The sequence below is a fragment of the Netta rufina genome (assembly GCF_964035555.1).
Source record: "Netta rufina genome assembly, chromosome: 3".
NCBI classification, from domain to species: domain Eukaryota; kingdom Metazoa; phylum Chordata; class Aves; order Anseriformes; family Anatidae; genus Netta; species Netta rufina.
Genome location: NC_140125.1, coordinates 114130927 through 114157541, shown reverse-complemented (window position 1 = coordinate 114157541; position 26615 = coordinate 114130927). Strand labels below are relative to the sequence as shown.

The 26615-nt window shown below is 37.5% G+C and overlaps 1 protein-coding gene across 2 annotated transcripts in view; it reads left to right on the top strand.

Annotated features, from left to right (window-relative positions):
• The window catches only part of ATAD2B (ATPase family AAA domain containing 2B), an 81536-nt gene that overhangs the window by 31263 nt on the left and 23658 nt on the right, over positions 1–26615 (top strand). The window contains exons 15-23 of one of the 2 annotated variants that reach the window (XM_084284638.1): positions 822–912; positions 6471–6782; positions 9935–10067; positions 12078–12264; positions 12935–13120; positions 13902–14037; positions 14346–14527; positions 17093–17252; positions 22374–22496. In XM_084284638.1, coding sequence (XP_084140764.1) covers positions 822–912; positions 6471–6782; positions 9935–10067; positions 12078–12264; positions 12935–13120; positions 13902–14037; positions 14346–14527; positions 17093–17252; positions 22374–22496 — 1510 coding nt within the window. Of the gene's footprint in view, positions 1–821; positions 913–6470; positions 6783–9934; positions 10068–12077; positions 12265–12934; positions 13121–13901; positions 14038–14345; positions 14543–17092; positions 17253–22373; positions 22497–26615 lie in introns of both variants that reach the window. The other variant, XM_084284637.1, reaches the window with a different exon arrangement.

Below are 26615 nucleotides of genomic sequence, written 5' to 3'. Positions count from 1 at the left end.
TTTTATGAAGACACTATCGATGTGTTTTTACTAAAAATGTACGTAAAGTTGCATTGAACTTTAAATCTTCAGAATATAGTTAAAAATAGTAACAGAGGTAAATTGTTTGCAGTAAACTGAACTGCTTAGCTAAAAACTTCTTTTTGTATCGATCTGTATTAGGACCCCTGAATATTTGGGTTTAGGAAGTGTTAGAGTAACAGAAAATATCTTTATGTATACTGCAAAGCACATAAAAATTGTACATGTAGAATCAAAAGTTATGTTTGTGCCAGGAATATTTCAGTTCGGTATTCTAGATTTTTAAAAATTCAGCCAAAGTATTGCCTGAATTTATACTTGAAAGACCCATACTGTACATGTAGATAATGTATTTGGATTCTGTACAATTTGAAAATGAAATACTTTCCAACTTCATGTGTATGCACTATGCTACTCAGCAAAATATTAATTGGTGAGGCATTTGACAGTAGAAGCTGTTAATCACAGATACAGCAATTACAGATTCAATTATAAAATTAAGATAATTCCTACTAGAACATGAGTTCTGATCAGTTCATATATAATATTGATGTTGATTAAACAGCAATTAAAATGCGTAACTGTTATACTGAAAAAAATTAATGCTTATATATAAAATTAAAAGACTGGAAAACCTTTGTTCCCAAGAGACCTTTGAGTGCAAAGTTTAATCTCATCTGGCTCAAGGACATACCAAAAATAGGAAAAATAACTTGCTATTTTCTTGAATAAATACTATATTAAAAAAAATATGTCATGGGTTTGGCTTGCTAACTTTTTTACTTTTATTTTTAAATCAGGCACGAAAGCACATTTTACAAATTCATACCAGGGATTGGAACCCCAAATTGTCAGACCCCTTCTTAGGAGAACTTGCTGAAAAATGTGTTGGTGAGTGTTATGATGATAGTACTTTCACTGTACATGTTTTCTCTTCTGCGTTAAACTTGGAAAGTATATTAAATGCATCAGGATATTTATTATTTTGACCTTTTTAAACTTTTGTACTTTCAACATCTTTTTTTTTGTAATAAAACATGCTTCTGTCTTAATAAAATACAAGAAGAGTAGCTAGTAGTTGTTTGAAAGTAAAATAAAATCACTTTTCCTTTCTGTAACTTCCACTTGTCCTTATATAGGATGCATACCCACAAAGAGAAGCAAATAGAAATGGGAATTGGAATCTTCAGGTATACCACCTGTTAAATTAGTATACTACAGATAGGATAGGGAGAAGTGTTTTTTTTTTTTTTTCTGTCTACATATGGAGGAAAAAAAATCCATGCTTTTTTCATACTTTTCATTTTTTCTTGACTGGCATGTTCTCCTCTGACAGAAATCCAGCAAACTACCCGGCCTTTGTTAAGGTGTTTTTTTTCCAGATTGCTAGCATTGAACAAACCCAAAGTGTAGATATAGGTGGGATGGGGCGGGGTGAAACACCACACCATGAGTACATTAAATATACCTTTGGAGCGCCCAAAGACCTGCTGTACTGAATGGAGGATGGTTGTTCAAGACAAACCTGCTGTTTAAAAGCTAATCAGAAACAAACCCAAATATTTTTATAGTGAATTTAACAGAGGAAGTGACCCTAAAACACGCACTACAAATCTCTTCTCAACAATTTGTCATGCAAAGATACATCCTCTGTCAGTCATCTGCTTGGAGAAGCACTGAAGTTCTCAGAAAAACGACAGTCTCAAATATCTGTGCATTGGAATCCATCATCAGAGAAATAAGAACTTTAAATTGAACATCAGTCCATTCAGTCAGCTACAGTACATCCGAATTATCCTCTTCATCCACAGGGACATCTATCATCGAAGCAGCATCCCTCCGCTTTTGATGCACAAAGACCTCAACATCTTCTGGTGAGGAGAAAACATAACTATCCAGCAAACTCCAGATTTAAGCCTTGCCGGGTATAAGACAGCATGTGCCAAACTCATTTCATGTAAATTCTGCTTGATTTTTGCAAAGACGTGATGCTGCTTAGTTGGGAGAGAGGGGAATAGTTGGGATAAAACCCCTTTTTTTCTTTGAAAATTCACCAAATTTTTGCATTGAGAACACAATTATGTTTTTTAAAATTTCAGACCACAGAGAAAGCCATTTGTAGGTTCGATAGGAAGACGTTCTTTGTGCTCAGTAAAGCCTGTTCTGTGGAAAAGTCAGCTAACTGAAAGAAATACCATTTTCTGTTTCCTTTGGCTTTCCTGTTGTCCAGCCACTGTGCACTTGATTTTCTCCATTCTGTGTCTTGGAATTTAAATGTTTCCATACATCAAGATTAAAATCTTTTGACAATTACAGAGACCTTTTAAAACAGTTGAAGAATGGTTTATCTTCTTCATCTTGAGATTGCATCATCATTTCTCTAAGTGAAATCTGCAGCAACTGATAATTTAAACAGGCATTCCAGATTCTTTGTGGCCGTGCAAGTTGAACTCATTGGCCCACTTGTCACTTTGATAGAGTACATACTGATCCATTTCCTCTTGTGTACAGTTCTTTTTTCTATTTAAAGCCCCTCCCTGTACCCCCACAGAAAAGCTGCCTAGATTCAACAGGCTTTTTGCGCAGCATGGTTTGTACCTCTCTCCAGTTCAGCAAACTTGGCAACACTTACCTATGAGCGTGTGGATCCTGATGAAGAAAACTGCTGAAATACTACCAAAGTAAATGACTTTGGGGAAGCAGCTGTCTGCGACTCAGAAATTTAAGACTGGGGGTGTGACTATAAGGAAATTACAAGCAAAAAGCCTCAGGACTTGCAAAATACAGATTATTTCCTGAAGGCTGATTTTTATCCAAGGTGTTACGGATTATAGACCTGTTAGGAGATTTCTGTGTATGTGTATGCGAGCATTAAAGACCACACTTGACTGAATGGCCACATAAATGCACTGAGTGTGAGACAAAATGAAGCAGCTTTGGGGAGAACATGGACTTGCTCGGAAGACCACACACTGATGTCTTACTGCTGCCTTCCATAAGCACAAGTACTTACTGCTGGTTTTGCCATGTAGGTGTGCGCTGGAGGTGGGCCACAGCAATCCCAAACTTTATAATCTTTGCTTATCTCTTGTGCTTACTTCATTGTCCACGTTCAGAATGACAGCACTCTGTGGTTAGGTAGACTATTAACAACAGTCTTGTAGGAAGCAAAATACGCTAGCAGCAGAAAAGGTTTGAATTTCTTCATCTTGCAGATGAATCTTTTTGCAACGTAGAAAGAGGGTTATTTAAATAACATTAGATACAATTGTAAAGAAGCAAGCCATCAAGATGCTTGCTAAGCACATCTAATTCTGTGCTTATTTTTGAAGCAGTGTTTTGTGACGAAATGGTTTATTGTTGCATCTTTCTCTCCTATCTGAGTGTAATGTTGGAAGGGGAAGTTCCAGCATTACTGTTCACATTGCTTTTCATTTCTCTTATACTGAATTTTGGTAACGAACTTTCCCTGCAGTCCGTTGGAGGAGCTGTAGGGAGTTTCACTGCAGAAATTGCAAGTGGTCAAGATTGATAGACCAGATGTTAGACCTAGCTCAGCAGTTTGTTGTATTTTGGGGTGGATATTGGGCAGAAGAAAGTTTAGAGAGGGTGTAATTTATGCACAACAAACGTAGAAGAGTATGGCTTTAAAATTTCAGTGATCAAAATTCTTTGGAAACCTACATGGGAATCTACTTTTTTGCTGTGCTGTTCTTTCAAAGTTTCATGTCAAAAATACTCAGCTCAGTGTTGTGGTTAGAGGTGGAACAAAACGGGCTTCTTGATAAGAACACTTAATTTAGTTCTAAGTTGAGGTGTGCCGGTGTGTTTTGCCAACCAAACTGAACATCATCCTTTGTGGGATCCTTTAAAAATGGAATTAAATGCACTGAGCCTTGGTTATGAGTTAAAGTTTCAATTTAGACAAAGGTAAATTCAAGTTACTTACTCTTGCCATGACACATTTTATTTATTGTTCCCTTTGTCAATACTTTACTTTTTTCTTGTCTTAATCAGTGTGCGTTTATTTCTTAGAAACAAAAAACTCTGCAGTGTTTCACAAGATACAGGATTTTTGCAGTTTTCCTGTTGCTGAAATGGATGTACAGTGTGCACAAGAGAGTCCCTCAGAAAGAGACGCCAATTATTACTCTTCAAATGTAATTGCTCCTGAGAAATGAAAAATAGAAACGGAGACTAATTGTGTATCCGATCACCTGAGAATTTAATTTTAAAAATAGGCTACAGGCTATTATTTCCTAATTTTGCCAATCCTTGGAGATGCACAAGCGGTGATTAAAAAGACTGTTAGAAAGTGGTATTACAGCATTTATTAATAGAAAAATTGGAAAGGACGTAGCTCCTGAGCCACTGAATCTTTTGTGCCAAAGATGCTAAACTAGTTTTTAAGGCGACAGGCCCCTGGAGCTCCATATATGTATCTCTTGCACATCTTTGGTTTAAGCTTTGGTTTAGTGCCCCTTAAACTTCTGCTTAATTCAGTATGCTCGTTACATGAAAAGTGGACCAATTCAAATGGGAAACACACAACTGATGTTGAAAGAAAGCAAAATGTAGAGGAAAAACCCTGGTTTTTATTTCTCTGATGCAGAGGTACTGTTCAGTAGGTTCATGTGGTTGATGGAGTGTGCCTGAATGGTTTTGATTTTGTGATGGGGGTTAGTTTAAAAAAAAAAAACAAAAAAAACCAAAAAAAACCAACACCACCTTGGTAGTGAGAATAATTAGTTGCCTGATGATTTAAATGGATGTGTTTGAACATGTTTCAAATGTAACATGTATATTTAATTTTCGGGTGACTTGGGAGTGTGAATTGCTAGCTGCTTCTTAAGTAACAATCGCAATGTGCGCTGACCACATCTGCACAATTATAATTACTAACCTTTCTGTGAAAATGGAAAGCTTAGTTTAAAAGTTGTATAATAAGTCTGATGTTCATGGTGTTCTTTGTGTGATTGTTTCCTGAATTACGTTCAAGCGTGTATGAGAAACTCAGGTGGAATTTTAAGTCTCATCCACTTTGAGTTATCTTTATAGCTGAAAAGTTGGCATCTTCTATTATTATCCCCCCAAATTAATATAACTGAAAGATGGGAAAGGAAAATTGTCTGTCTCCCTTATTTTAATTGCATTGGTTCTTATTTTTCAACGCACTGTACAGAACCTACTTTGTTTCTCATTGCTATATTCGTTTTTGTAAAAGCGTGTGCCAGTAGCCCTGACAACACCAGCAGACAAATCGAGAAGCAAGGCAGGCTCCAGTTTTGGACTTGGTGCTTCCAAAAGACCAATACAAAAGTGGCATAGAAAAAATTTGGATGGTGTAACACCTTGTGGGGAGAGGGGGCAAGCTCTGGTTAAAAAAAAATAAATAAATCAAGAACAATTTATGTAAGGAATTGATGAATTAGTACATTTTGCACTTTTTTTTTTTTTTTTAGCAATGCCATGATCTTATGTGATGGTATGTCTATACAACACACTACCTTTTCCTATAGTGACTGTAGTTCTCTAAAAGACTTCTCCCACTGGAATAATAATTTACCTCTTTTGAAAGATGGACCTTTGTGCTACAAAATATGGTGCCATATTAATAGCTTTTGCTAAGAGATACGGGGAAAATTTGAAATCTAATTTGTAGCTCTAGGGAAAAACCCCAAGCCATTAGCACTGCAAAAGACACAGGTGGTTAGTCTCAGTATTTGATAATCTGTTTTTCAGTAATGATGGCTAAGCAGCTATCGGTAGCCACCTGTAGATATTTAGAAGCTAGACTGAGTGAAAGTTCTAATGCTTTTTAGTTTTGTTTTTTTTTTTAATTTTTGGTTATATTTGTAAAATCACAAAACTGTAAGAAATCTAAAACATTTTCCGTGATGGTAATGGTTCAGTTTTTTCCCAAGGGTCCATAGTGTGCTTTTTTAACCTGAGAATTCTTTTCTTTATTGTATTCATTAACCGTTTTTCTTTATACTACTTATTTTCTCCTTCTGTAATATTTTGATGACCATCCAGTATAACAAACCTTGCCTTTTTTCTAATAAATAAATAAATAATATAAAAAAAAAAGGTGCTAACTGTTACAAATGGCTAACATACTTTAGACAGCATGAAGAAAAAGGAAGAGCGATGACACACCTAAAACAATGGGCTGAAAATAAACGCTATCTAGTGAAAACATAGGTCATTTTAACCTTCATACAGGATTCATTTCTGGCCATATTTCAATGTAACTGTACATAATTTCTTGGTATACAGCACTGTCACTGGATTACAACCTGACATGTTTTGGCAGATGCTTTGTGGACCCTGATAACAAAGTATTACTGATTGTTTTCAGCTTCAGGTGTGCTTGAAATGTATGCAGCACAACAGTGCTATTTCATGGAAGATATCTCTATATATATATTATTTTTTTTGTGCACTAGGGTACTGTGGAGCTGACATAAAAGCACTTTGCACTGAGGCTGCCTTGATTGCCCTGAGACGACGCTACCCCCAGATTTATGTGAGCAGTCAGAAGCTACAGCTCGATGTTTCTTCAGTAGTTCTCAGTGCACAAGATTTTTATCATGCAATGCAGAATATTGTGCCTGCTTCCCAACGTGCCGTGACATCTTCAGGACATGCGTTATCTCCTGTGATCAGACCACTGTTGGAACGTACCTTCGCTAACCTCCTTGTGGTTTTACACAAAGTGTTTCCTCATGCTGAATTCAGCCAGGGTGAAAGAAGTGAAGGTACGTGGCTTTTTGGTTTGTATTTGTTTTGTTTTGCAAATCATGTTTCAATTTAGAAAAAAAAAATCAGCTGGCTTTTTTGTATTTCTAGTCTGATGTGTGTTTGGCTTAGCGTTTTGTTCCAAGCCAACTGTACTTACATTTGATGTTTTATAACTATTTTTGCTGATTTCCAGTTGCTGTAGCATTTAATAAACTGTCCTGTATAGCCCAATATCCCATAGGCTCGAGTGCCATCTAGAAAAAAGGAAGACCCCTGAGTGACTTAAAATTTAAATATGAGAAATAATGGAGTGTAATCAGGTGGTGGAACAAAAGAAAATAACGAGAGACTTGCTCAGCATGTTAGGCCCTGCAATCAGTGTTCCTGTGCTGAGTGTCAATTACCTGTCCACAATTCCTTGCTTGTTACTGGGGCAGAAGCAGGCTGCAAAAGAATGGTACGGGGAGCTCACAGCTCAGCAGGTGAGCGTGTGCTTAGCCGAGATACCTGAGCCTGTGTCACGGTCATCAGCTGGATAACGAGCAAGTCCTGAGGCTTTCCTCCCCTCAGAGGGGCCTGATGCACTTCTGATCCTCTGAGCTGATTCTGCTGCGTTAGCAAGTTGAGAGCTATTTGCTGTTCTGTCAAGTTAGCTTTTTTGCCAAATTAGTGAGTAAAATCCAACGCACTGAGGGGTCCGACGCGTGCCAGAACCCTGCTGCGAGGGGAGCATCGCGAGTGCATCGAGGAAGCAGAGAGTAAGAAGGAATGCTGCTGGCTGTTTCGGTTGGCAGAGAGTCAATGGGCTCTGTGTTTTGTGCTCCCAGGGCCATACTTCAATAGTTACCCTGGTCACTTCTCGGTGTTTAAATGTTGAAGAAGTTACCTTGGTTTTTCATAACCATTTATCGTGACATATTTGTTTATTGCTCTTATTTGGGAACACCGTCACCCCACCGACTTTATAAAAAGTTTTGTGCTTGTGTGTAATTAACTTGAAAATAGCCTGATCATAAAGCAAATCTGCAACAGCTATAACTTTTTTTTCCTATTCCAGAGCATGCTTTCAGTCTGCAGCCCTGGGAGCTTAGACTGATCCTTGTGCTGGCTGCTGCACCTCCACGAGCCCAGCTGTGCATTTTTGCTCTGTCCCTTATACTTCATGGATGTGTCAGGCCCTTCACTAAATCATTTTGCTGGCCGACTAGTCCAAAAACAGTGTTTTTGTTGGGTTACTTTTCTGCTGACTGGGGGATAGCTGAAGATGTCAGCAAGTGTGGATCTGGCATGAGATGGGGCCTGGGAGTGTGTGGTGGTGGGTCAGGAGAAGTGAGCTAGCTTGCAGCCGTGGTTAGACTGCTTTAGGCTCTCTTGAAACCCAAATCTCCCACTCTACTTACAGCCTGTTGGTAAAGCCTCATTTGGAGACTGTCTAATTGTTAAGGAATCGAATTAGAACTTCCTCTCTTTGTTGTGAAGTTTTGTTTCAGAATATTTGACGCATGAACATAGGACGTTGCCTATGGTCTGCATTTGGTTTAGCAAAAATTCTGCCTGTTGAGGTCTGCAGTGAGCCAAGAGTTCGGAGGCTTACGGCCAGTTGATTTGAAGGGCTTTTATCTTTGCCCTGAGTTAGATGTCCAGCCGCTTCTGACCTGATACTTCCTGATATTGTCTTAATTTTGGCCACTTTTGGGGATTTGCAAGCCTTCATTACACTTCCTGAGGAATGGCTGTCAGAAGCATGACTGCATCACCAAAAGATTCGTCGTGTCCTCCTCTCATACCAGCAGAGTATTATTTCTGCTTGGCCTAGTCTGAATCCAATTTCCTACATCATCACACAGCTAAATGTGGGAACTTTTGTCTCTAAACAATTTCTCCTGGGACAGTAAGTCTGTGTGCCTAGCTGTTAAACCCCATCCCTGTCCAACGCTGTCAACACTGCCTTGAACTTGATTCCTTTGTTCAGTTGCGGTCATTTGGTCAGGGTAGCAGTACCTGGTTTTGTGTAGATCAGGTAAAGCATGTGGGTGGTACATCTGTGAATAACTCTCAGGTCTCTCTATTTCATGGTTTTGTTTCACAGCAGTCCGTTTTTCAAAGTGGCTGGGGCCATCTTGAGCCGCTGTTAGGATGTCTGGTGGTCACCCCACAGCAGCAGGACTTAGAGCAGCTCTCAGAAGCTCTGCCTGGCCATTGCAGAGCTTTTTGTTCCACTCGAGGTCTCCTATCTGCATTGTTCCTACTGGCCATTTTCACCCTGTCCATGCAGACTGGTTTCTTAAGGGAATGAGAATGGCTTATTTAGGGTAACATCAACCAAATTCCTTTCCAAGGGGCACATAAAGATCTCACAACAGTTTATTTTCCATTATCTAATTGCAGCAGTCTACTCTTCATCCCATGGCAGCTTGGGTAGCTAATTTAGGGGAACCTAATGTTCAAATGTGTGGCTCTTCTGCCAACTGGTTGTTTTCATTTAATGCCAAACTTGTGTTTTTTTTTAGCAGTTCTTTGTCCCTCTAGGCTGTCTTTAGAATGTGATCAGTGTTTTAGCTTTTTGTTTCTGAAGGGCTATATAGAAATTATTTCAGTTCATTATGTTAATATATAAGAAAAGGAGTTCGCATAGATCGAAGTATTGGATATGAACATGGAATTAGTTGCGTGGATTGTGATAAATAGTAGGTTGATGCGTTTGGCAAATTATCAGAGGATAGAAAACAATCCCTTGGAAACACACACTGTCCAGGTGATTATGCTGAGAATAATTTTGGAAGAAGACTACCTGTAAAAATTTGGGCACTTGTAACAAAGAAATGCAAAATTCTATATAATCTGAGGAATTCCAGATTTTATAATGTCAGCCTTGAATGATTAGCAGTGACATTAAACTAAAGGAAGCATTGCGTAACAAGTTAAACTTTTTTTGTATTTGTGAAATTGTTCTGCCTGATGGTTTAAAAATAAATTGTAATGATGATTAGACTTCTACAGCATTTAATTTGTTTTTGTGAAGTATCTATTATTTTGTGTTTTGATATTTAGACTTTTGTCTACTCTTGAAAATAAGTGTTATAATTTCTTTGAAGTAAATTGTAATGCCTTTCCTTGTTTGTTGCAAGTATAAGTAATAAGCCTCTAATTAATATATTTATTGGAACAGATGTACCAAGTCTAATATTAGATGATAGTGAAGATGAGAATACTTCATCGATTTTTGAGACGAGCTGTCACTCAGGATCACCAAAGAAACAGTCATCAGCTGCTATACATAAACCCTACCTTCATTTTACGATGTAAGTGTTTCTCTAATGCCTCTAACCAGAAAGATAAAACGATGGCATTCTTAGATCAGCAGAGGTAATAAAGATGCGTTGGCAATGGTTTCGTGGGATAGAAACATGTAAGTGTACAAATAAGAGTTCTTAGATGGGAACGGTTTTTGGAAGGGCCACATCCTAAACATGGCAATCAGAAATAGCTTGCAACAGACAGATGTGGCCTAGAAATAAGGAACTTAATGTTAATTCCCTATTTGTAACAATATTGATTTGAAAGACTAAGAATTAGGAAGGAGAAGTATTGGGAAATGTTTTGGAGGAAAAGATTTAGAGGTTAACTCCGTAGAAAAAGTTAAAATGACAGTATAAATTGTTTGTCAGACCAGTTGTCTTGGTCTGAAGCACTGCTGAGCTTCGGTGTATGCAGCTGTTTGGATAGGTTATATAATTATACTTTTGGGGTTTTTAACATGTTTTTCCTTGTTAATCATGGAAATTTGGAAAGTGTGAAATTTCGTTGAATCTTTCCTGTTTAAATTGGATTAGCTACAGTAATTACCAATGAGAAGGTTTAAAACTATTCAAACTAAAAGCAAAAGAAATATTACTATGTTCTGTGGGGAGTCTGCTTAATAAAGAAAGTGAAGTTAGGAGAACTGCTCAGTAGTAGATAGCTCTACTGCTTAGTAGAGCCATCTTGTGGAAAAATGTTAAATTTTTTTGTGTGCTAAAGAATGATGCCAGAACAGCACTTATGGAAATTTGAGCTTAAATATAAGGTTTTAATTACAAACCATTTAAGTTCTCCCAGAGGTGCATGGTCAAGAGTTTTAATACTTTAAGATTTTGTTGTGAGAGAGAGAGGGGGAACGAGAAAACAGAAAAACAATATATATTTGTGTGGATGTGTCTCAGTAAAATAATCTGGAAGACTCTGCTTATTTTTGTGAAGTAAGTAATCCTGACAATATATCTTGGTATTTATAATTGTCGTCTATGTCTGTAACCTCCACTATGAGAACTGAAAAGCCAAAGAGGTCAGCTCTGTTCACAGCTGTTAGTAACCGTTTAGCTCAAAATGAAATCATTAGGTCTTGTTTGACTGCGCAAGCTGATTGATACTCAGATAAAAAATGCCTTAATGAGAGAAAATGCAAATTAACTGTATTATTTCATAATCAATTTACTATAAACAGAAAAGACTCTTCGTGGAAAAACTGAACGCTTCTCTTTGTCTTTCACTCATCCTCAAAATAGGACAAAAAAAACCCAACCAAACAAAAATTCTTACCTGAACTCCTTAGGATTTATTATTGACACCAAAAATTACAATAAGTTTACCTTTGTAGTTTTTCCTTTAAAATCTTTCTTCTTTCTTCTGTTTGAAAATCTAATTAATGTAAGAATAGAATATAAACAGTGACTGTATTATTCCAGGGCCTATTTCAGTTCCTAGTCCTTAAGTAGAGTATTGAAACGTTACGTTCTTTTTGGAAATGTTGCATGGCTTTGGTAAAGGATGAATTTGTGAACCTGGGAATCCTGAGGCTGCTGTTGAGATGTTTTGGTAGTTCAGACTGATCTTGACATCACTAAATAATTAACTTCACTGAAAGTCCATTCACATGAAAGTCTTTTTATATGATCAAGGAATTGCCTTTAAATAAACTGCTTATAATTAACATTTGTATGAATTTAATGATGTGCATACTAATGCAGATGAGTTTGAATAAAATTGTAGTGAAGATGAAGTTGGAGTTACTGAGACCTGGAGTAGTGCTGAGATGTTCTCGAATTAGTTGAATCTTCTTAGGCTGTTGTAGGAAGCTACTGTTCATTGTTTCTCCTTTGGATTCTTTTTTTTTTTTTTTTTTTTTTTAAAAAGCAAAACAAACAAAACCACCAACAAAACAACAACCATCCCCAAACCTATTCAAATAAGACTGCAATTGATTTTTTTTTTAAATGTATATATATTTCCATTGATAACATTGTCATGTTAATTGTAACTATTGTCTGTTACAGGTCAGCTTATCACCAGCCAACCTCTTACAGACCAAGATTACTGCTATCTGGAGAGAGGGGTTCGGGTCAAACTTCGCACCTTGCTCCAGCACTATTGCACACTCTGGAAAAATTCTCTGTACACAGGCTAGATCTGCCAGCACTTTATTCAGTCAGTGCCAAAACGCCTGAAGAATCGTGTGCACAGGTGACATTTCAAATTCTCTTGTAATGAATAAATTATGTAATTCTGGAACAGATTGTTTGCATCTAAATAAAGGTGGCTAACTGGAATGTTAGATAAAAGCCAGGTTTTCATAGGCTCCTTCAATTTTAATATTTAAAATAAAAGGGTCCCTAGAGCGTGATTCAGATCTCTCTGTTGACTAGTGAGTGTAATTACTTTTCTAACTTGACCCCTTAGTCACATACCTAATGTCAAGTAAGCTGAATCTGGGTATTTGGTTCCCAATGTTCAGTTTTATTAGCTTGTGTATAAACTGGTGTGCAGTGGTTTTATGCTCAATTACTTAGTTTTATATGCTTTAGGATTTAAAACTGTGTGGTTGACTTTTTTCATGGATTGCAAACGAGTTTAATTTTCATCTTGACTGTTCAGTCTTAACGAATTTTTAAATTATACGTGGTAAGTAGTTTTTTTGTAGTCCCTAGCACATTGACATAAAATAATTGAATGGTACAGCTAACAGTCACAAGCATTTGTTCAGAAAGCCTTTATCATTAGATAATTTTTACTTTACTGGAACATTCATATACAAAATACCAGAAACGTGAATCACTTCCTAGTCCGCAAAAATGTTATTTCTCACAAGGGATAACAATTTCTTAGTTTAAATATCACTGTTTCTTTTAATTAGATCTTTCGTGAAGCTCGAAGAACAGTACCAAGTATTGTTTACATGCCTCATATTGGTGATTGGTGGGAAGCTGTCAGTGAAACTGTGAGAGCTACTTTTCTAACTTTGCTGCAAGATATACCATCTTTTTCCCCTATATTTCTACTGTCTACCTCTGAGTCCATGTATAGTGAATTGCCTGAAGAGGTAAGTTTATTGTGGAAGGAAGCATTATTAGGGATATATATGCCATGGCATGTCATGGTCATGTAAAAAATACTGCTTTGCACTGTTGTTCTCACTTAATTTAAAATACGTCTACCTGAAAATGTAATGCTGATACAAAGTTAGTAATTTTCTTTAATGGGAGGTGTACTTCCATGCTACTGATTTTCATAATCTCTATTCTGCTTTGCTGAGAAGACAAGGTAGTTCTTGAAATACACTTAATGTTTAGAAGTGACAGTGTTTCTATAAGGGAACCACAATGGGTTTTCTTGAAGGCAGTGATGGAATTCCTATAACGTATCTGGTTACAAATGCACATCTAGACGAAGCTAAGGAAAAACTTGCTTGGGAAAATACTCCAGTGTAATTACATGGTCATGTAGTTTAAAGGTTTAGCTTAGTTGATGTTTCTGAAGTTCATATATGTGTGTGTTTGTACACACACTTTTTCTATTTTTTTCTCGATATTTTCTTTAATTATTCACCTACTCTTTCTCTTTACCGCAAAGTTGACCGTTGTTAGGATGATGGGCTGCAATGACTTCAGTTATTACAGTAAATTCTGTGAGAACTACATGCATTTGTTTTGCCTCAGCTATGTGCACAACTTTAGGTAGAGCTTACTATATCTTCTATCTTATTTACTATCTTCTTTCCTGTAGTTACTTTGAAAAGTTTGTGACTTGTGTTTTAGTAGGATCACTAATCGTGTGGTTTGCAGTGGAGGCTCAATTTTCATGTAGCATTATTTTCTTTCTAGGTGAAATGTATTTTCAGAATCCAGTATGAAGAGGTTTTTTATATTCAAAGACCAACTGAAGAAGACAGATTACAGTTTTTCAAAGGGTTAATTCTTGATGAGGCAGCAATGCCCCCACCAAGAAGGAAACAGGCTGGTAAACTAAATTACAGTCAAACCAATAATAATGTGATCACACTGTTTTGTTTTGTGATACCTAACTTTTTCAAAAGTTGTGGGTAAATGACACTGTAAATAATATGTGACAGTGTTTCAATGCCCAGAATAAATTTCTTGCATGTTACTTTGAGGGTGGCTTGGAGGATTATTCATTTTAGAAAATGGAGAACTGTGGGGCTAAGGGTGTATCGATGAGGCAGATTAAATGTTTTTTAAGATAATGCCACTCCAAATTTCATTGTACACTGTTAATACTTTCATTGTCTGACTTGTTTTTTTCCCTAGCTCTTCATGCTATGGAAGTTCTTCCGCTTGCACTGCCCTGTCCTGCCCGTGAGCTGTCAGAAGCAGAAAAACAGCGAATGGAGGACCAGGAAGAGAACACATTGAGAGAGCTGCGATTGTTTCTCAGGGATGTTACCAAGAGGCTGGCCACAGACAAACGCTTTAACATCTTCAGCAAACCGGTGGATATTGAAGAGGTCTTGTTTCAGTAATGTGCAAACAATGAAGTTGAAACTATTAGAAAAAGAATACCAATTTTAAAAGGGAAATGGATAAGTTAATAGGCAAAACAAATGTTTTATCCATGATTTTTTCTATCTAGAATGCCAGTTTTAGCTGTGACATAGTCACAGCCTCATGAACTGTGACGCAAGCAGTTCAAGCATCTTCTTTGGCTGTACCAGTGACCTATTGAAAAAATGTGTCCATTCCTGTCAATTTCCTAACCGAAGTCAGCATTTAAAAATGCTACTCCTGTCCCTATTAGACTTGAAATATTTGAAAGCATAAGCTCTTACAACATAATAATCCTATGTGCTTGATAATATTGGGAAAGTGATCTGTGTTCCATAACATATTGAGCGTTAATAATATTGTTGAATAATTACAGCTGTAATGCTTGTGGATGCCATTAATTGCAGATGGTAGCACATTATAAGGCATTATCTGGTCGAATGTGGAGTGTGCGTGCCTAACTGATAAGAGAGTTCGATCTGCAAATCTATTTCTAGATGCTAGTATATGAAATGAATATGGTTTAGCCTGACTTTCAAATGAAATGCTTGCCCACTGCAAGCTTTGCAAGTTTGTTAGTTAGAGGTATTTTTTTGTTCTTTCTGGTTGGTTGTTTCTTGCGAGATATTTCTTTTGGAAGCCATTAAGAGACAAATATGGGACACTTAAAGTACAGCATTGTAAAAAGCAGATTCGCAGTGTAAATTCCACATTGACTAAACTGGCATCTTTTTATTGTCCCATTCAGTCCTCTTAATGTGAGCTTTCATCAGTGTTGTGTAACTGCTTTTGAAAGACTGACGAGCTCTTGAATGTGGCAGTTTACAGTGTGAGCATGGTCAGAGGAGTAATGATTTTTATTTTTTACTATGAAACTGCTTTGGAGGTCCATTGTAGGGACCCCTTCACCCCTTCATACTGAGAGTAAAGGTAGTTTCTTCCCCCAAGGATCTTGCAATCAAAACATGCATGAATAGGGACATGGAAAAAAACAAAAAACAAAAAACAAAAACAAAAAACAAACCAGTGTCTTGGTTTTGTAGATGGAGAAATGAAATGTGAATTTGTTATTTAAAGACTTGCCAAAATCCTGCTAATATATGACGGCACTAGAAATGAAATGTAATCCTTTTTGTCCCACTTGGTGCTTTTAAGCACAGATCTATCCTTTTGTACAAGAGCCTGTCTGCTTGACTTTGTGAGGAAATGTGTTAAGCTCGTTCCACTCCTGCTTGCATTGCAGAGGGAATGCTGCTGTGTGACAAGTCAAGGATTTTCCTGACTAATTCAAGAGCAATGTTTACAATTTCCAGTGATGATTCTTTCTGATGATGAGTTAACAAGAAGAGGAAGCCCATGGTTTGGCTTTCCAATCACTGAACTAATTATCATCATGTTTCTGTAGAGGGAGACATAAGGAGATTTTCCATTGAATTAAAAAAAATATATAAAACTGCCATTTTAATTTTTCATCATAAATTTTAAGTTGTATATGTAAGGAATTGGGACTGCTGTCCACTGAAGTAAAGCATTCATGTTAGTAATATATTTCACTGTGAATATCTACAGACACTTTGAAAAACAAACAAAAAAAACTTGCAGAGACATTGCTGTTTGATCTGAATATGTATGCAACTGTTTGCTATTTTGGCAGCCACCATCATACACGGGTGGTTTCAAAAGGAAAAAAAATAATGCTGCTCCTGAGGCTGCCAGTATTTTTAATTGATTGTAATCTTATTTGCATTGAAACATGCAACTGTAAGGTTTTTCTTCTAGAAGTAAATAACAAATTCACAGCTTTTTTTTGGGTGAACTTTGTTACAGCAGCTGTGCTGATACATTTGACTGTCAAGCTTTAGCCCCTTATGGTACCATTAATTATGTTAAATACTGTTCAGCGTACCCTAGTGGATGCTAAATTTCCATTTATGAGCTAAGCTTGTAGTAATCTGTGAACTCTGACACAATGCTTTCTCTTTAGACTGCCCTTCTGTAAAGTCAGTGTAATGTCTTCGATCAGTAAAAACTGGCTTGTTTTTTATACAGGGGGGTTGAAGGAACTAATTAACAGAATATACTCAAAATATGATAATTTGATTGTTCGCTTTAATGAGAGCTTAGGAGGTGAATAAAATACGCCTTCCCTAGTTTTGCTAGTTTTTCTTAGGGGTTTGAGTTAGGCTGGTTGTTTTTTCCTTTCTAGCTCAATACAGTGTTATAACACTGTGAAACATAAACCACAGTTTAAATGCTGTGGCTCAAAAATACCATTAAATCCATTTTGAAAGATAAATTGAGCTACTGAAGGAACGGTGATTTTGGAAATCGTGTGTTTTATTTATTCTGATAAGACTTCAATTTTCAGCATAAATTTTATTTATTAGTGAACCTGTGTTTAGTTAATGTATTAGAGCCATGTATGTGGAATGTATAAGAATGTAAAGATGTGAAAATGGCAGTGTTGGTCCAGATATGGTCCTGTGTCATTTCTGTATGCTGTTTGATTATAGGTTTCAGATTACCTTGAAGTTATTAAAGAGCCAATGGACCTATCAACAGTAATAACCAAAATTGATAAACACAACTATTTAACAGCCAAGGATTTCCTAACGGATATTGATCTGATCTGCAGCAATGCATTGGAGTACAACCCAGACAAAGATCCTGGAGGTAAGATTTACTTCATTTTCAGCCAACCTAAACTGAAAGCCTGGTATTCAGTCACGTTCTCGGTTACTATTTGAACATCTAAATAAGCTGCGTGTTATATAACAATTAGGATAAGCAAACTAATTTCCTAAGGGTCTGTGCTTTTAGTGTTTCAAGTCATTTGGAGCACTGGGGGACATTATAAGAGCTACAGCACTTAGAGTTGTTTTCTAATAAAATAGGTTTTGTAGTTCCTTTTAAAATTTGCTCCTTTTCAGTGAATTGACTTTGTATACACAACAAAAAAGCAGTGTAATTTGAAGAGCTCTGCAGAGGATCCTGCACACAATCTGGCAGTGGTCTGCTTTTATTTCCTTATTGGCTTAGGATATGAAATGAACCCACAGAAATTAAGCGCTATCAGTTTGGGGATAGAAATAAAGCAAGATAAATCATCAGGCAGAGAAGTCGGTTGCAGCTGGTTAGGAGAGATTTAGAAGCTATTGTCTTGACAAAATATCATGCTGTGCTTTCAGTTAAAATTTATAGAACGAAATGTGTGTAAAAGCTGCTCACGCTCAAAACGGAGGAAGGAGCATATTGTGTACTTTTTTGCAAGGGCCACCATACAGCATCCATTGTCAAAAGAAAGCCTTTAATTGGCAGCTTCCAGAATCATCAATAAGACATATAAAATGCAAAAGGAATGCCCTTTAATTTAGTTGCATTTAATATTTGTGATGCCTGGAAATCTAAGTCCTTCTGCAAATGCACTACAACGCATTGAAAAGTTCACTTAAAATCAATTTAAAAGATTTCATTGCATTTTGTGAAATCGTTTTGCCAGGTTATAGCCCAATTGCCCATATTGTTCTTCTCAAATTTCTGATTTTATTGCGGCCCTGCAAATGTCTTGTATATGGATTAGATATAGTAGAGTCTAGTCAAATAGAAGGTTTTGAAATTTGCTGTTGATCAACAGATGAGTTCCCTGTAGCTGCAGTAGTTCTGTTGTTAGACTTTGTTTCTTATTTTGCTAACAGACATCAGGTTTCAGGTTAGAATAGTACTCTGTATAATTATTTCTTTAACCTAGACTTCTCGGTGGTGTTTTTCTTCTTTGTTCTTCTTCATGTACTTCTAAGCTGTAAAGTGAATGTTGAGAACATTGATATACTTGGTTATTTTCAAAATTATGGTGTAATTCTACATATCAGTGCTTGCTATCGTACTGTGGATTTGCAGTTAGTGTGTGATTTGATATGGAATTAATCTAATTTCAAGCAGATTCATACAGAAATGTTTTGCAGAGCATTTCCTGTAGTGTCAGATCTTAGCTTTGCAATGCTGGTGTCAGGTGAAAAGAATTACCGTTGTCAGGTTGTGATGGCCAAAGTTGTGTTTTACTGGTTTCATGTGCCTTTTGAACCCAGTACTAGCTCATAGCTGTAGAAAAGTAATTATTTCTTCAATACAGGATGCATTTTGCATTACAACTAAAAAAAAAAAAATACACTGATAAAATTCAGCAAAAGATTCAGTGCGTTCTTGATAATGTTTCTTGAGGGCTTCTAATGCGTAATTGATGTGAACTAATCAAAGCCTTGATGGACACTTGGGATTCTCTGAGTGTCTCTGAAAAGTGCCTGTTGAGATGGTGAGGACTATGAGGCGTACCTCCTGTATGCAGCTGCCATATGTTTGTGACTTAATGATGGGCTTTGGGAAAAACTGGCATTAATACGCATCCTTTGTTCTCATTCTTAGACCATTCGGAACTGTGGGCTTGGTTAATTTCCACAGAATGACAGCATGGTAGGGAGTGGAAGGAACCTTCAAAGATCATCTAGTCCAGTCCCCCTTCCAGAGCAGGGACACCTAGTTCAGCTCACACAGGAATGTGTCCAAGCAGGTTTTGAATGTCTCCAGAGAAAGAGACTCCACAACTCCCTGGGCAGCCTGTTCCAGTGCTCTGTCACCCATGAAAAAGTTTCTTATATTTAAGCGGAACCTCCTGTGTTCCAGCTTGCACCCATTGTCCCTTGTCCTGTCACTGGATGTCACTGAGAAGAGCCTGGCTCCATCCTCCTGACACTCACCCTATACGTATTTATAAACATTAATAAGGTCACCCCTCTGTCTCCTCTTCTCCAGGCTAAAGAGACCCAGCTCCCTCAGCCTTTCTTCATTAAGGGAGATGCTTCACTTCCTTAATCATCCTCATGGCTCTGTGCTAGACATTCAATCAGTTCCCTGCCCTTGAACTGAGGGGCCCAGAACTGAACACAATAAAAATGAGCTTATAAATAGGCAGACCTTCCACCACATCCTCACCTATACCTCTCCTTCAGGATCCAGGGCCTCAAACCCTGTAGTAATGGAGGAGCACCTGGGGAAGTGAGGTAGGTAGGGAGGGCGGTTGCCTATGATGCTGAACTGGGACTCTTCCAACCCTCTTGTCTTTTTGGTCCCCTCTCTCTGCCCAACAGCAACAGGGCAGGGGCTCTACCATGCTCTTGGGGGCATCACACCAGTGCCCTTCTCTCTGGCACCCCAGGGAATTCCTGCAGTGCGTCTACCTCCAAAGAACAGACTTTGAAGGTCAGATCATCATACTGTGCTTCAGAGTACATAATGTAGCAAAAACAGCTTGGGGAACGTGTTGTGGTAGAACTTCTCATTGATCCTGTCCAAAGAGGAAGAGTTTTTGGAAATATACTTAGGGAACCAAAAATACACATAGGAAGTATATGTAGGGAACCAAAGCAGGACTGTTCTAGTTTTTTCCTGTCTTTGGGACTGAGCTAGGACAAATGGATCTGGCTATTTCTTTGTTCAGTTATAGATTGGAGTTTCTCTTCATTGAGAAGGTAATTGAAAGATCGTTCTATCCTCTGCATTGTCACGGACTGATGATATATTGCTCTTCTGGCATATAAGATTTCTTGTGATTTTTGTGTGAATGCAGTGCTGAAACAGCATGTCATTTCTATTCCAAGTAAGCATTAGATGCGTTCAAATCCATTAACTGTTTATTTAAGCTATAAATTTCAATTTTTTTAAAATCTAGGCATATATTCTTGCCTCTTTCATGCGTGAGTTTGTAGAAGAATCATGCTATACCTGGTTCTGTTCAGTTTGGAAAGGTGATGAGTACTGGTTTTTATATGCAGTACAGATATCCAAACTGGCTTCTACCCGTTCTCCTCTCCCACCCCTCCATACTTTGCTATAAAATTGCAGGATCTTTCTGTAGGAGAACTTTGCTTTGCCCTTCATTGTTTGACACTGTGTTTACAGCAACAACCTTTGTGGATTAGACGTATTAGCATTTGCATCTTTGGATTGTCTGTGGGAAAGCCTTGTCTATCACAGGACACGAGAAAAGCAGTAACTCAATTGAATACTCCCTTCAATAATATTTGCCAGCATGGGGTCACGTTGTGGTGTTGCCTTCAGTAAAATGGCTGGTCTAAACTTGAGAAATTGTACCTCTATAATACCACAGCCAGTGGTATAGTAATCTGTGGTAGTGTGAATGCATTTGTGCTTACGTTGATGGTGCTTTTTGGTAGGGTAATGTAACTACCGTGTTAAAGGCAAGTAGAGTTGTTAGTACAATATGTTGGTATGACTGGACAAACCTTGTTTTGGGGGGAGTTGCTTCAACAGTAAGCTTCTAATCAAAATCTGAGACCTAACCTAAACCTCTTGCTCATTACAGCTTCAAAGTCTAGAGGCTTTTTTCCTGCTCCTTTTGGGAGGACTTGTTAAACTTTATTTTCTGACTGACTTTCTAAAGTCTAGAATTGCAAAACTACACCTGCGAACAATGCAGATCTATTTTTTGCAATCACAAAACAAAATGCTTCACTGATACATGTGGGTAAAAAAGATTCTAGTTTCTAGCCAATTTAAACGGTAGTAGATTTCCCCAGAAAAAATATGTAGGGCTCAATTGGGCTGGATACTGGTATCCTTTTTGACTCAGCAGTTTTTCCATCTGTAAAATTCGCTGTTTCTAAGTTTATAAGCCATGTTTAATAAATGTTCATTGATATTCTTAATTGTTGTCTTTAGTGATGATTAAAACAGATTAAATCTGCAAATTATGTTGTAGACATTAATATTGGTGTTTGCTGTTGAAGTATCTCCATCAGCTGGAAAAAGTAATTCAGTATGGATGAATTGGCAAATTAAATACGTTCGTACTAAAAGTAAATAGTAAGTGTTGTAGATCTCATAGAAAAGCAGCATTCTGGATGTCAGTTTTCTCCACGTACAGGTTTACTTCCTAAGTTACGATTACTTTTCAAGTTTCGAGTACTTCAACAGTACTGGAAGAATTTCTTCTGTTTATTTCAAATACATGGGAACAGGTTTTCTCTGTACAAATGTTTTTTCATGAGTCACATGTAGGCTTCTAGTGTGGGCAGTACTTTGTCCTGTTCCCCAGGTAGACATGAGCTTCAAGATTGCTACATTTTCATTGCTTGCCATTCTTCCTCAATGGATTGAAGTGAGAAATAACTAATTGAGATCAGCAATAAAGTAATCCATTCAAGCAAGATTTTGGATTTTCTAGTATTTGTTAAATATAAATTAAAGAATAAGATTTGGAGGAAGTAAGGAATGTAATAAGTGAGGAATGTAATCCAGATCAACCTTACAGGTTCAGGGGATGACAAATATAGTTTTGCAGGCAGTATATGAAAGTCACTAGACCTCAGTGAGTAAACTTAAACCTGGACAAGTCTCTTGTTACTTGGGACACCACAGCGTACTCAGTTATTCTGTTTAGTTCTGTCTTTGGAAACTGGCTAGACCCTGCTGATTTTAGCAAGTTCTGAAGAATTGCAACTTGATTTAAGTGTGTTCATCTTTCACTGTTCTCATTTGTTTTAGAAATGCCACTGTTGATTGAGTTAACAATTTGTACTTTGGAAAACTACTTTTAAATAGTTGGGTTGTAATTTTTGAGCATGCTATGGTATTGATCCATCTCTATTTTCATACATTTATAACACTTTCTAGTTTCATCTATATCAATGTTGTAATATACAATACAAACCTACACGCAAATGATAAATTTTATCACATTTATTAAAATACTTTACAAATGTGCTGTCCTGTTTTGTCTAGATAAAATAATTAGACACAGAGCTTGTACGTTGAAGGACACTGCTCATGCTATCATTGCTGCTGAACTGGATCCAGAATTTAATAAGATGTGTGAAGAAATCAAGGAAGCAAGAAGAAAAAGAGGTATGTTTAGCTTCATTTGTTATAGCTCAACATAAGTAAGATAGAAGACAATTTACAAACGTCCATAAGAAAATTTAAATTTAAGATGAAAAATGGAGTGCATGTGGGACTCAGGCAGTAGCTGTTAAAGGTTGACTGAACTTGAAACTTGTCTACTTCTTCCTTCCAACTGTGTGACTGGGTCTGATACTGCACAATCCCTCTGTAAAGAAGGATGGATAGCATGTTGCTACAAAAAGCACTGTTGAACACAGTGAACAGATAAACATTAGGACTGCTATGCTAATTGAAGGTGTGGTGACACCAGAGCTGTGTTCTAAAAGTGCCCTGTAATGCAGCATAGTAAAAATTAAGAACAAGGTGAATGACATTTAAAACAGTGGATTTTCCTTTCACCCTAGCATGTTTACAAATGTACGTCTAGTGATACTATGTTGACTTATTGGATCAAGAAATACCTGTTAAATCCACACTGAGGGGAAAATGAGGTTTGACAGTCTACTAGTCCCAAACCAGGAAATACAGCTCCCTCCATTGGAGGATATCAGTGACTCAGTTTTTGTTTAAATCACTGCAGTTGTTTTCAGCTTGCAGTCCACAGACTTCCAAGGCTGTGGACGGCTTCTAAAGTAACCACAAGAGGTAATTGAAAACCCAAACACACTGCCAGCAGGTCTTCGTTTACATGAAAGTTTCTGTACCTCCTGGATTTTTTTTGTGAAAATTGGAAAAGGTTGAAAACTACTGAAGTATAACATCAGAATCAAAACTCGTGCTGATTTAAGGCTTACTGATTTCAGTAATTCTAGCTTTGCCTTGCTAAGTTGTTTTCTGCTTCAGCTCTTGCTTTGGTTTAAAAAAAAAAAAAAAAAGCATTGATTTCTAGGTAGAATTTGGCCAGTCTTAACTGCTGTTTGCAGGTTCCTGAAATACTTTTTTCAGTAGACTGAAGACCCTTTATTAATAAATGTCTTTGAACTATGCAAGTGTCTGTAGGCTTTCTCTTTTTCAGGTTTAAACAGATAGGGTTCCTTTTATTTTCCCATTCAGTCATGCATTTTTGTCTAATTCTGTACAAGTTTCCAATGCGCGTCTTGGATTGTGGATAAGAGAACCAATTGTAATTCACCATGGTTGTAAAATTGAACTAATATAATGCCTTCTTTTCTCTTCTGTACTTTCCTATTAAAAGTGTAAGACTGTTCACAATTCTGGCCTTAGTGTCACGCTGAGAGTTATGCTCAGTTAATTATCCATTGTGAGTCCCCCATGATTGCAAAAGGTTATTGCTTCCGAGGTTAAAAGTAACTGTGTGTAAGAGCTCTTTGTTACAGAGGGTGACTCTGTAGCTTGTAGTTGCTCCTTGCAAGCCTCCCAAGAGCTGACTGGAATGCTGCCCTCCTTTTGGCGGCAGCGACCAAATAATACAAACTTCTGGGGGCAAAACCTGCTGATCTTGCAAGAGGTGGGTGTTCAGAAGCTGTAATTAAGGCTGATGTTGTCATGCTATGAACTTTTTACATCAGAAAAAGCGTACTGTTGGTGTCTGATGCTGGTAAGTGGACCTTCAGATACATGTACAGGTTTATGACTAGCAGCAGCAGTTTGTGGCTGACAAGAGCTGACTGACACATGACAGTGGATGGGCTTCCAAGTGCATTTCAGACATTGGCACAGAGACAGTTACAGGGTCACAGATAACCTGCAAGTCATGTTTCAAAGAGGCTTGTCCTTTTGGACCACATTCTGTTAGTTTCATGAACAAATGAGCCCTGGATGGTCCAGCAGCAGAGTGCGGAAGGCCAAGATCATGTACTGGATTAGCAGGGATGGAAGATTTGGAATGCATGGAAGAAGATGTGTTGGATTAACTGGTTATGAATGAGGAAAAAGCATGCAGCTCTTGAGGTATGAGGAAAACTCAAGCTGAAAGACAAGCCCAAGAGATTGTCCTATCCCTGGAGCATGAGTATTGTCAAATACTGTGATGTAGAACATCAAGAAGATAGCACTTCAGGCATGTAATCTTGGAACTGGTAGTTGTATTGGGTGGAAGGCATACAGAAGTTGATCACCCTTGCCATTACTCCCATTTTGCCCAACAGAATATGCTCAGCAAGACATTAGACCCATAAAATCACAGTGCATCTACTGTTCTAGGCTTCTGACATACCCTGTTTAGAGCACGAGGGACAGCAAAGGCATGTGCTTGTATTTTCTATTTTGGATTGGATGTCCACAAGGCTGTTAAGGGACTTCTGTTTTCTTCGTTGGACTGATTACCAGAAGGCCAGGTATAGGAGTGATCCCTAGATGGCATTCTGTTCCTCTGCTTCACAATAAGAGTATGCTTTGAAATAGTGAATTGTTTCAGTGTTGATCTAGTTGGGGGAAAAACAACCAACCAACCAACCAAAAAAAAAATATATATATGTAAGCAGTGTAGACAGATTTCTGTGCAACTCATTGCCTGCATGCAAGGGTCATTACTCATACCAGGCTGTTGCCTGAGTGGATCTACCCAATGAAATCATGTTGAAACGGGCAGCCAGCCTTGTTCCTAACTAGTATACGAGACTGTGTGAGTAACTGAATGCTGAAGTACTTCTTTATAATATAAACAAGAGATTTCCAAGCAAGGCCTTAAATGAATGTTGAGACAGGTCACGGAGAGTGGGCATTCTGGTATAATGCACAACTTGCCTTTTTTCAGGTTGGAGTGCCCTAAGCATCTCTCTTAATCTTCCTTTAAAGATTAATTCCTTCCCTTGATGTGTAAAGTCTGGTGGAAGAAAAGAGACTTTGTGCCCATGTTTCACCAAGTAGGTATCTGGACTCAGCTTGTTCAAGGATCTTACCATAACGCCTTACTGGAATTAAAATTTTTAGCCTGCCTACAGGACCCTTGTAAAAGAAGGGCAATAATGCCAATGTTGGACAATGAGAGGGGCAAGTCCAGATATTTGCTGTATGAATCTACTAGCAGCTCTTGGACTGAGCATAAATTTACATTAATACAGGTTCAGGAGAGGTTGAAGTAGTGTTATGGTTTGAGATTGAGTCAGGGTAGGTGGATACGACCATCAGAACGGAAACTTGCCCTCTTGACAGGAAGAACACACCTCAAACTCAGATCTTGGCCAACATTTTCTTGGCGAAGTTTGGAAGAACTTCAACATTCAACGTGAGATTTGCATGGAATCGAACAAGCTGATCTCTGGGAGGCTACTGACCAATTCTCTGGCAATTTTGTCAAGCATTTCTAATCTCAGAGGAGTTTAGAAGGCCAGTGACACACATTTGTAGGCTTTTTAAACTTTGCCCAGTTGGAAAGCCATTGATTTTTCTGAATTGTGCCATTTATTAGCTCTTAATTTATTAACAGGAACTACTGAAGATAAGGCTAAAAAGTTCTCTATCCATTTTCTTCACAATTATCTTGGCAAGTTGTTTAGCAATCGTACATAGCTTTAAAATGGAAGGTATTTTCTGCATTGCTATTTTTTCACCACAATTCCAAACAGAAGTATGTATTGAATAGATGTACCTTTTCTATACTTTTGTCAGATCTGCTATTTTTAGTTAGTACTGGGACTGGTGACGAGTCTCAAAGTACTGCAGTGTAACAAAATGATAAACTGTGTAACAGAATTAGTGTCTGGAAGTTAAACTAGAATCTCTTGTTCTTGTATTACAGAAATGAGGTGCTGTTGTTGAAAGAGGATATCTAGGATATCTAAGGATAACAAATTCTAAGTTGGTAAATCAAAAAATAAGTATACTAGATTTTGGAATTTGCAGCTTCTTGTTGAAACCAGCAGATAACAAGGTAGAAGTGATGGGTGTTTTGAGTAAAGAAATTTATTTGATATGTAGCTTAAAATACTTTTACTAGTACCTAGAAACGTGTGCTTTACCTATTGACTGTTAGGTGAGAGTTCCTTTGTGAATCTTTTAATTTCTGCTTCTGTCAGTTGTAGAGTTTCTTTCCTGCTCTTGGTCATTTTGTTCTGGTTACTTTTGGAGATGTGGTATGACATTTAAGACGACTTATAGTGGATGGATACGAAGTTCTAGTGAAGTACGAAACTTCATAATTGTGGTTATATCTTTAATATG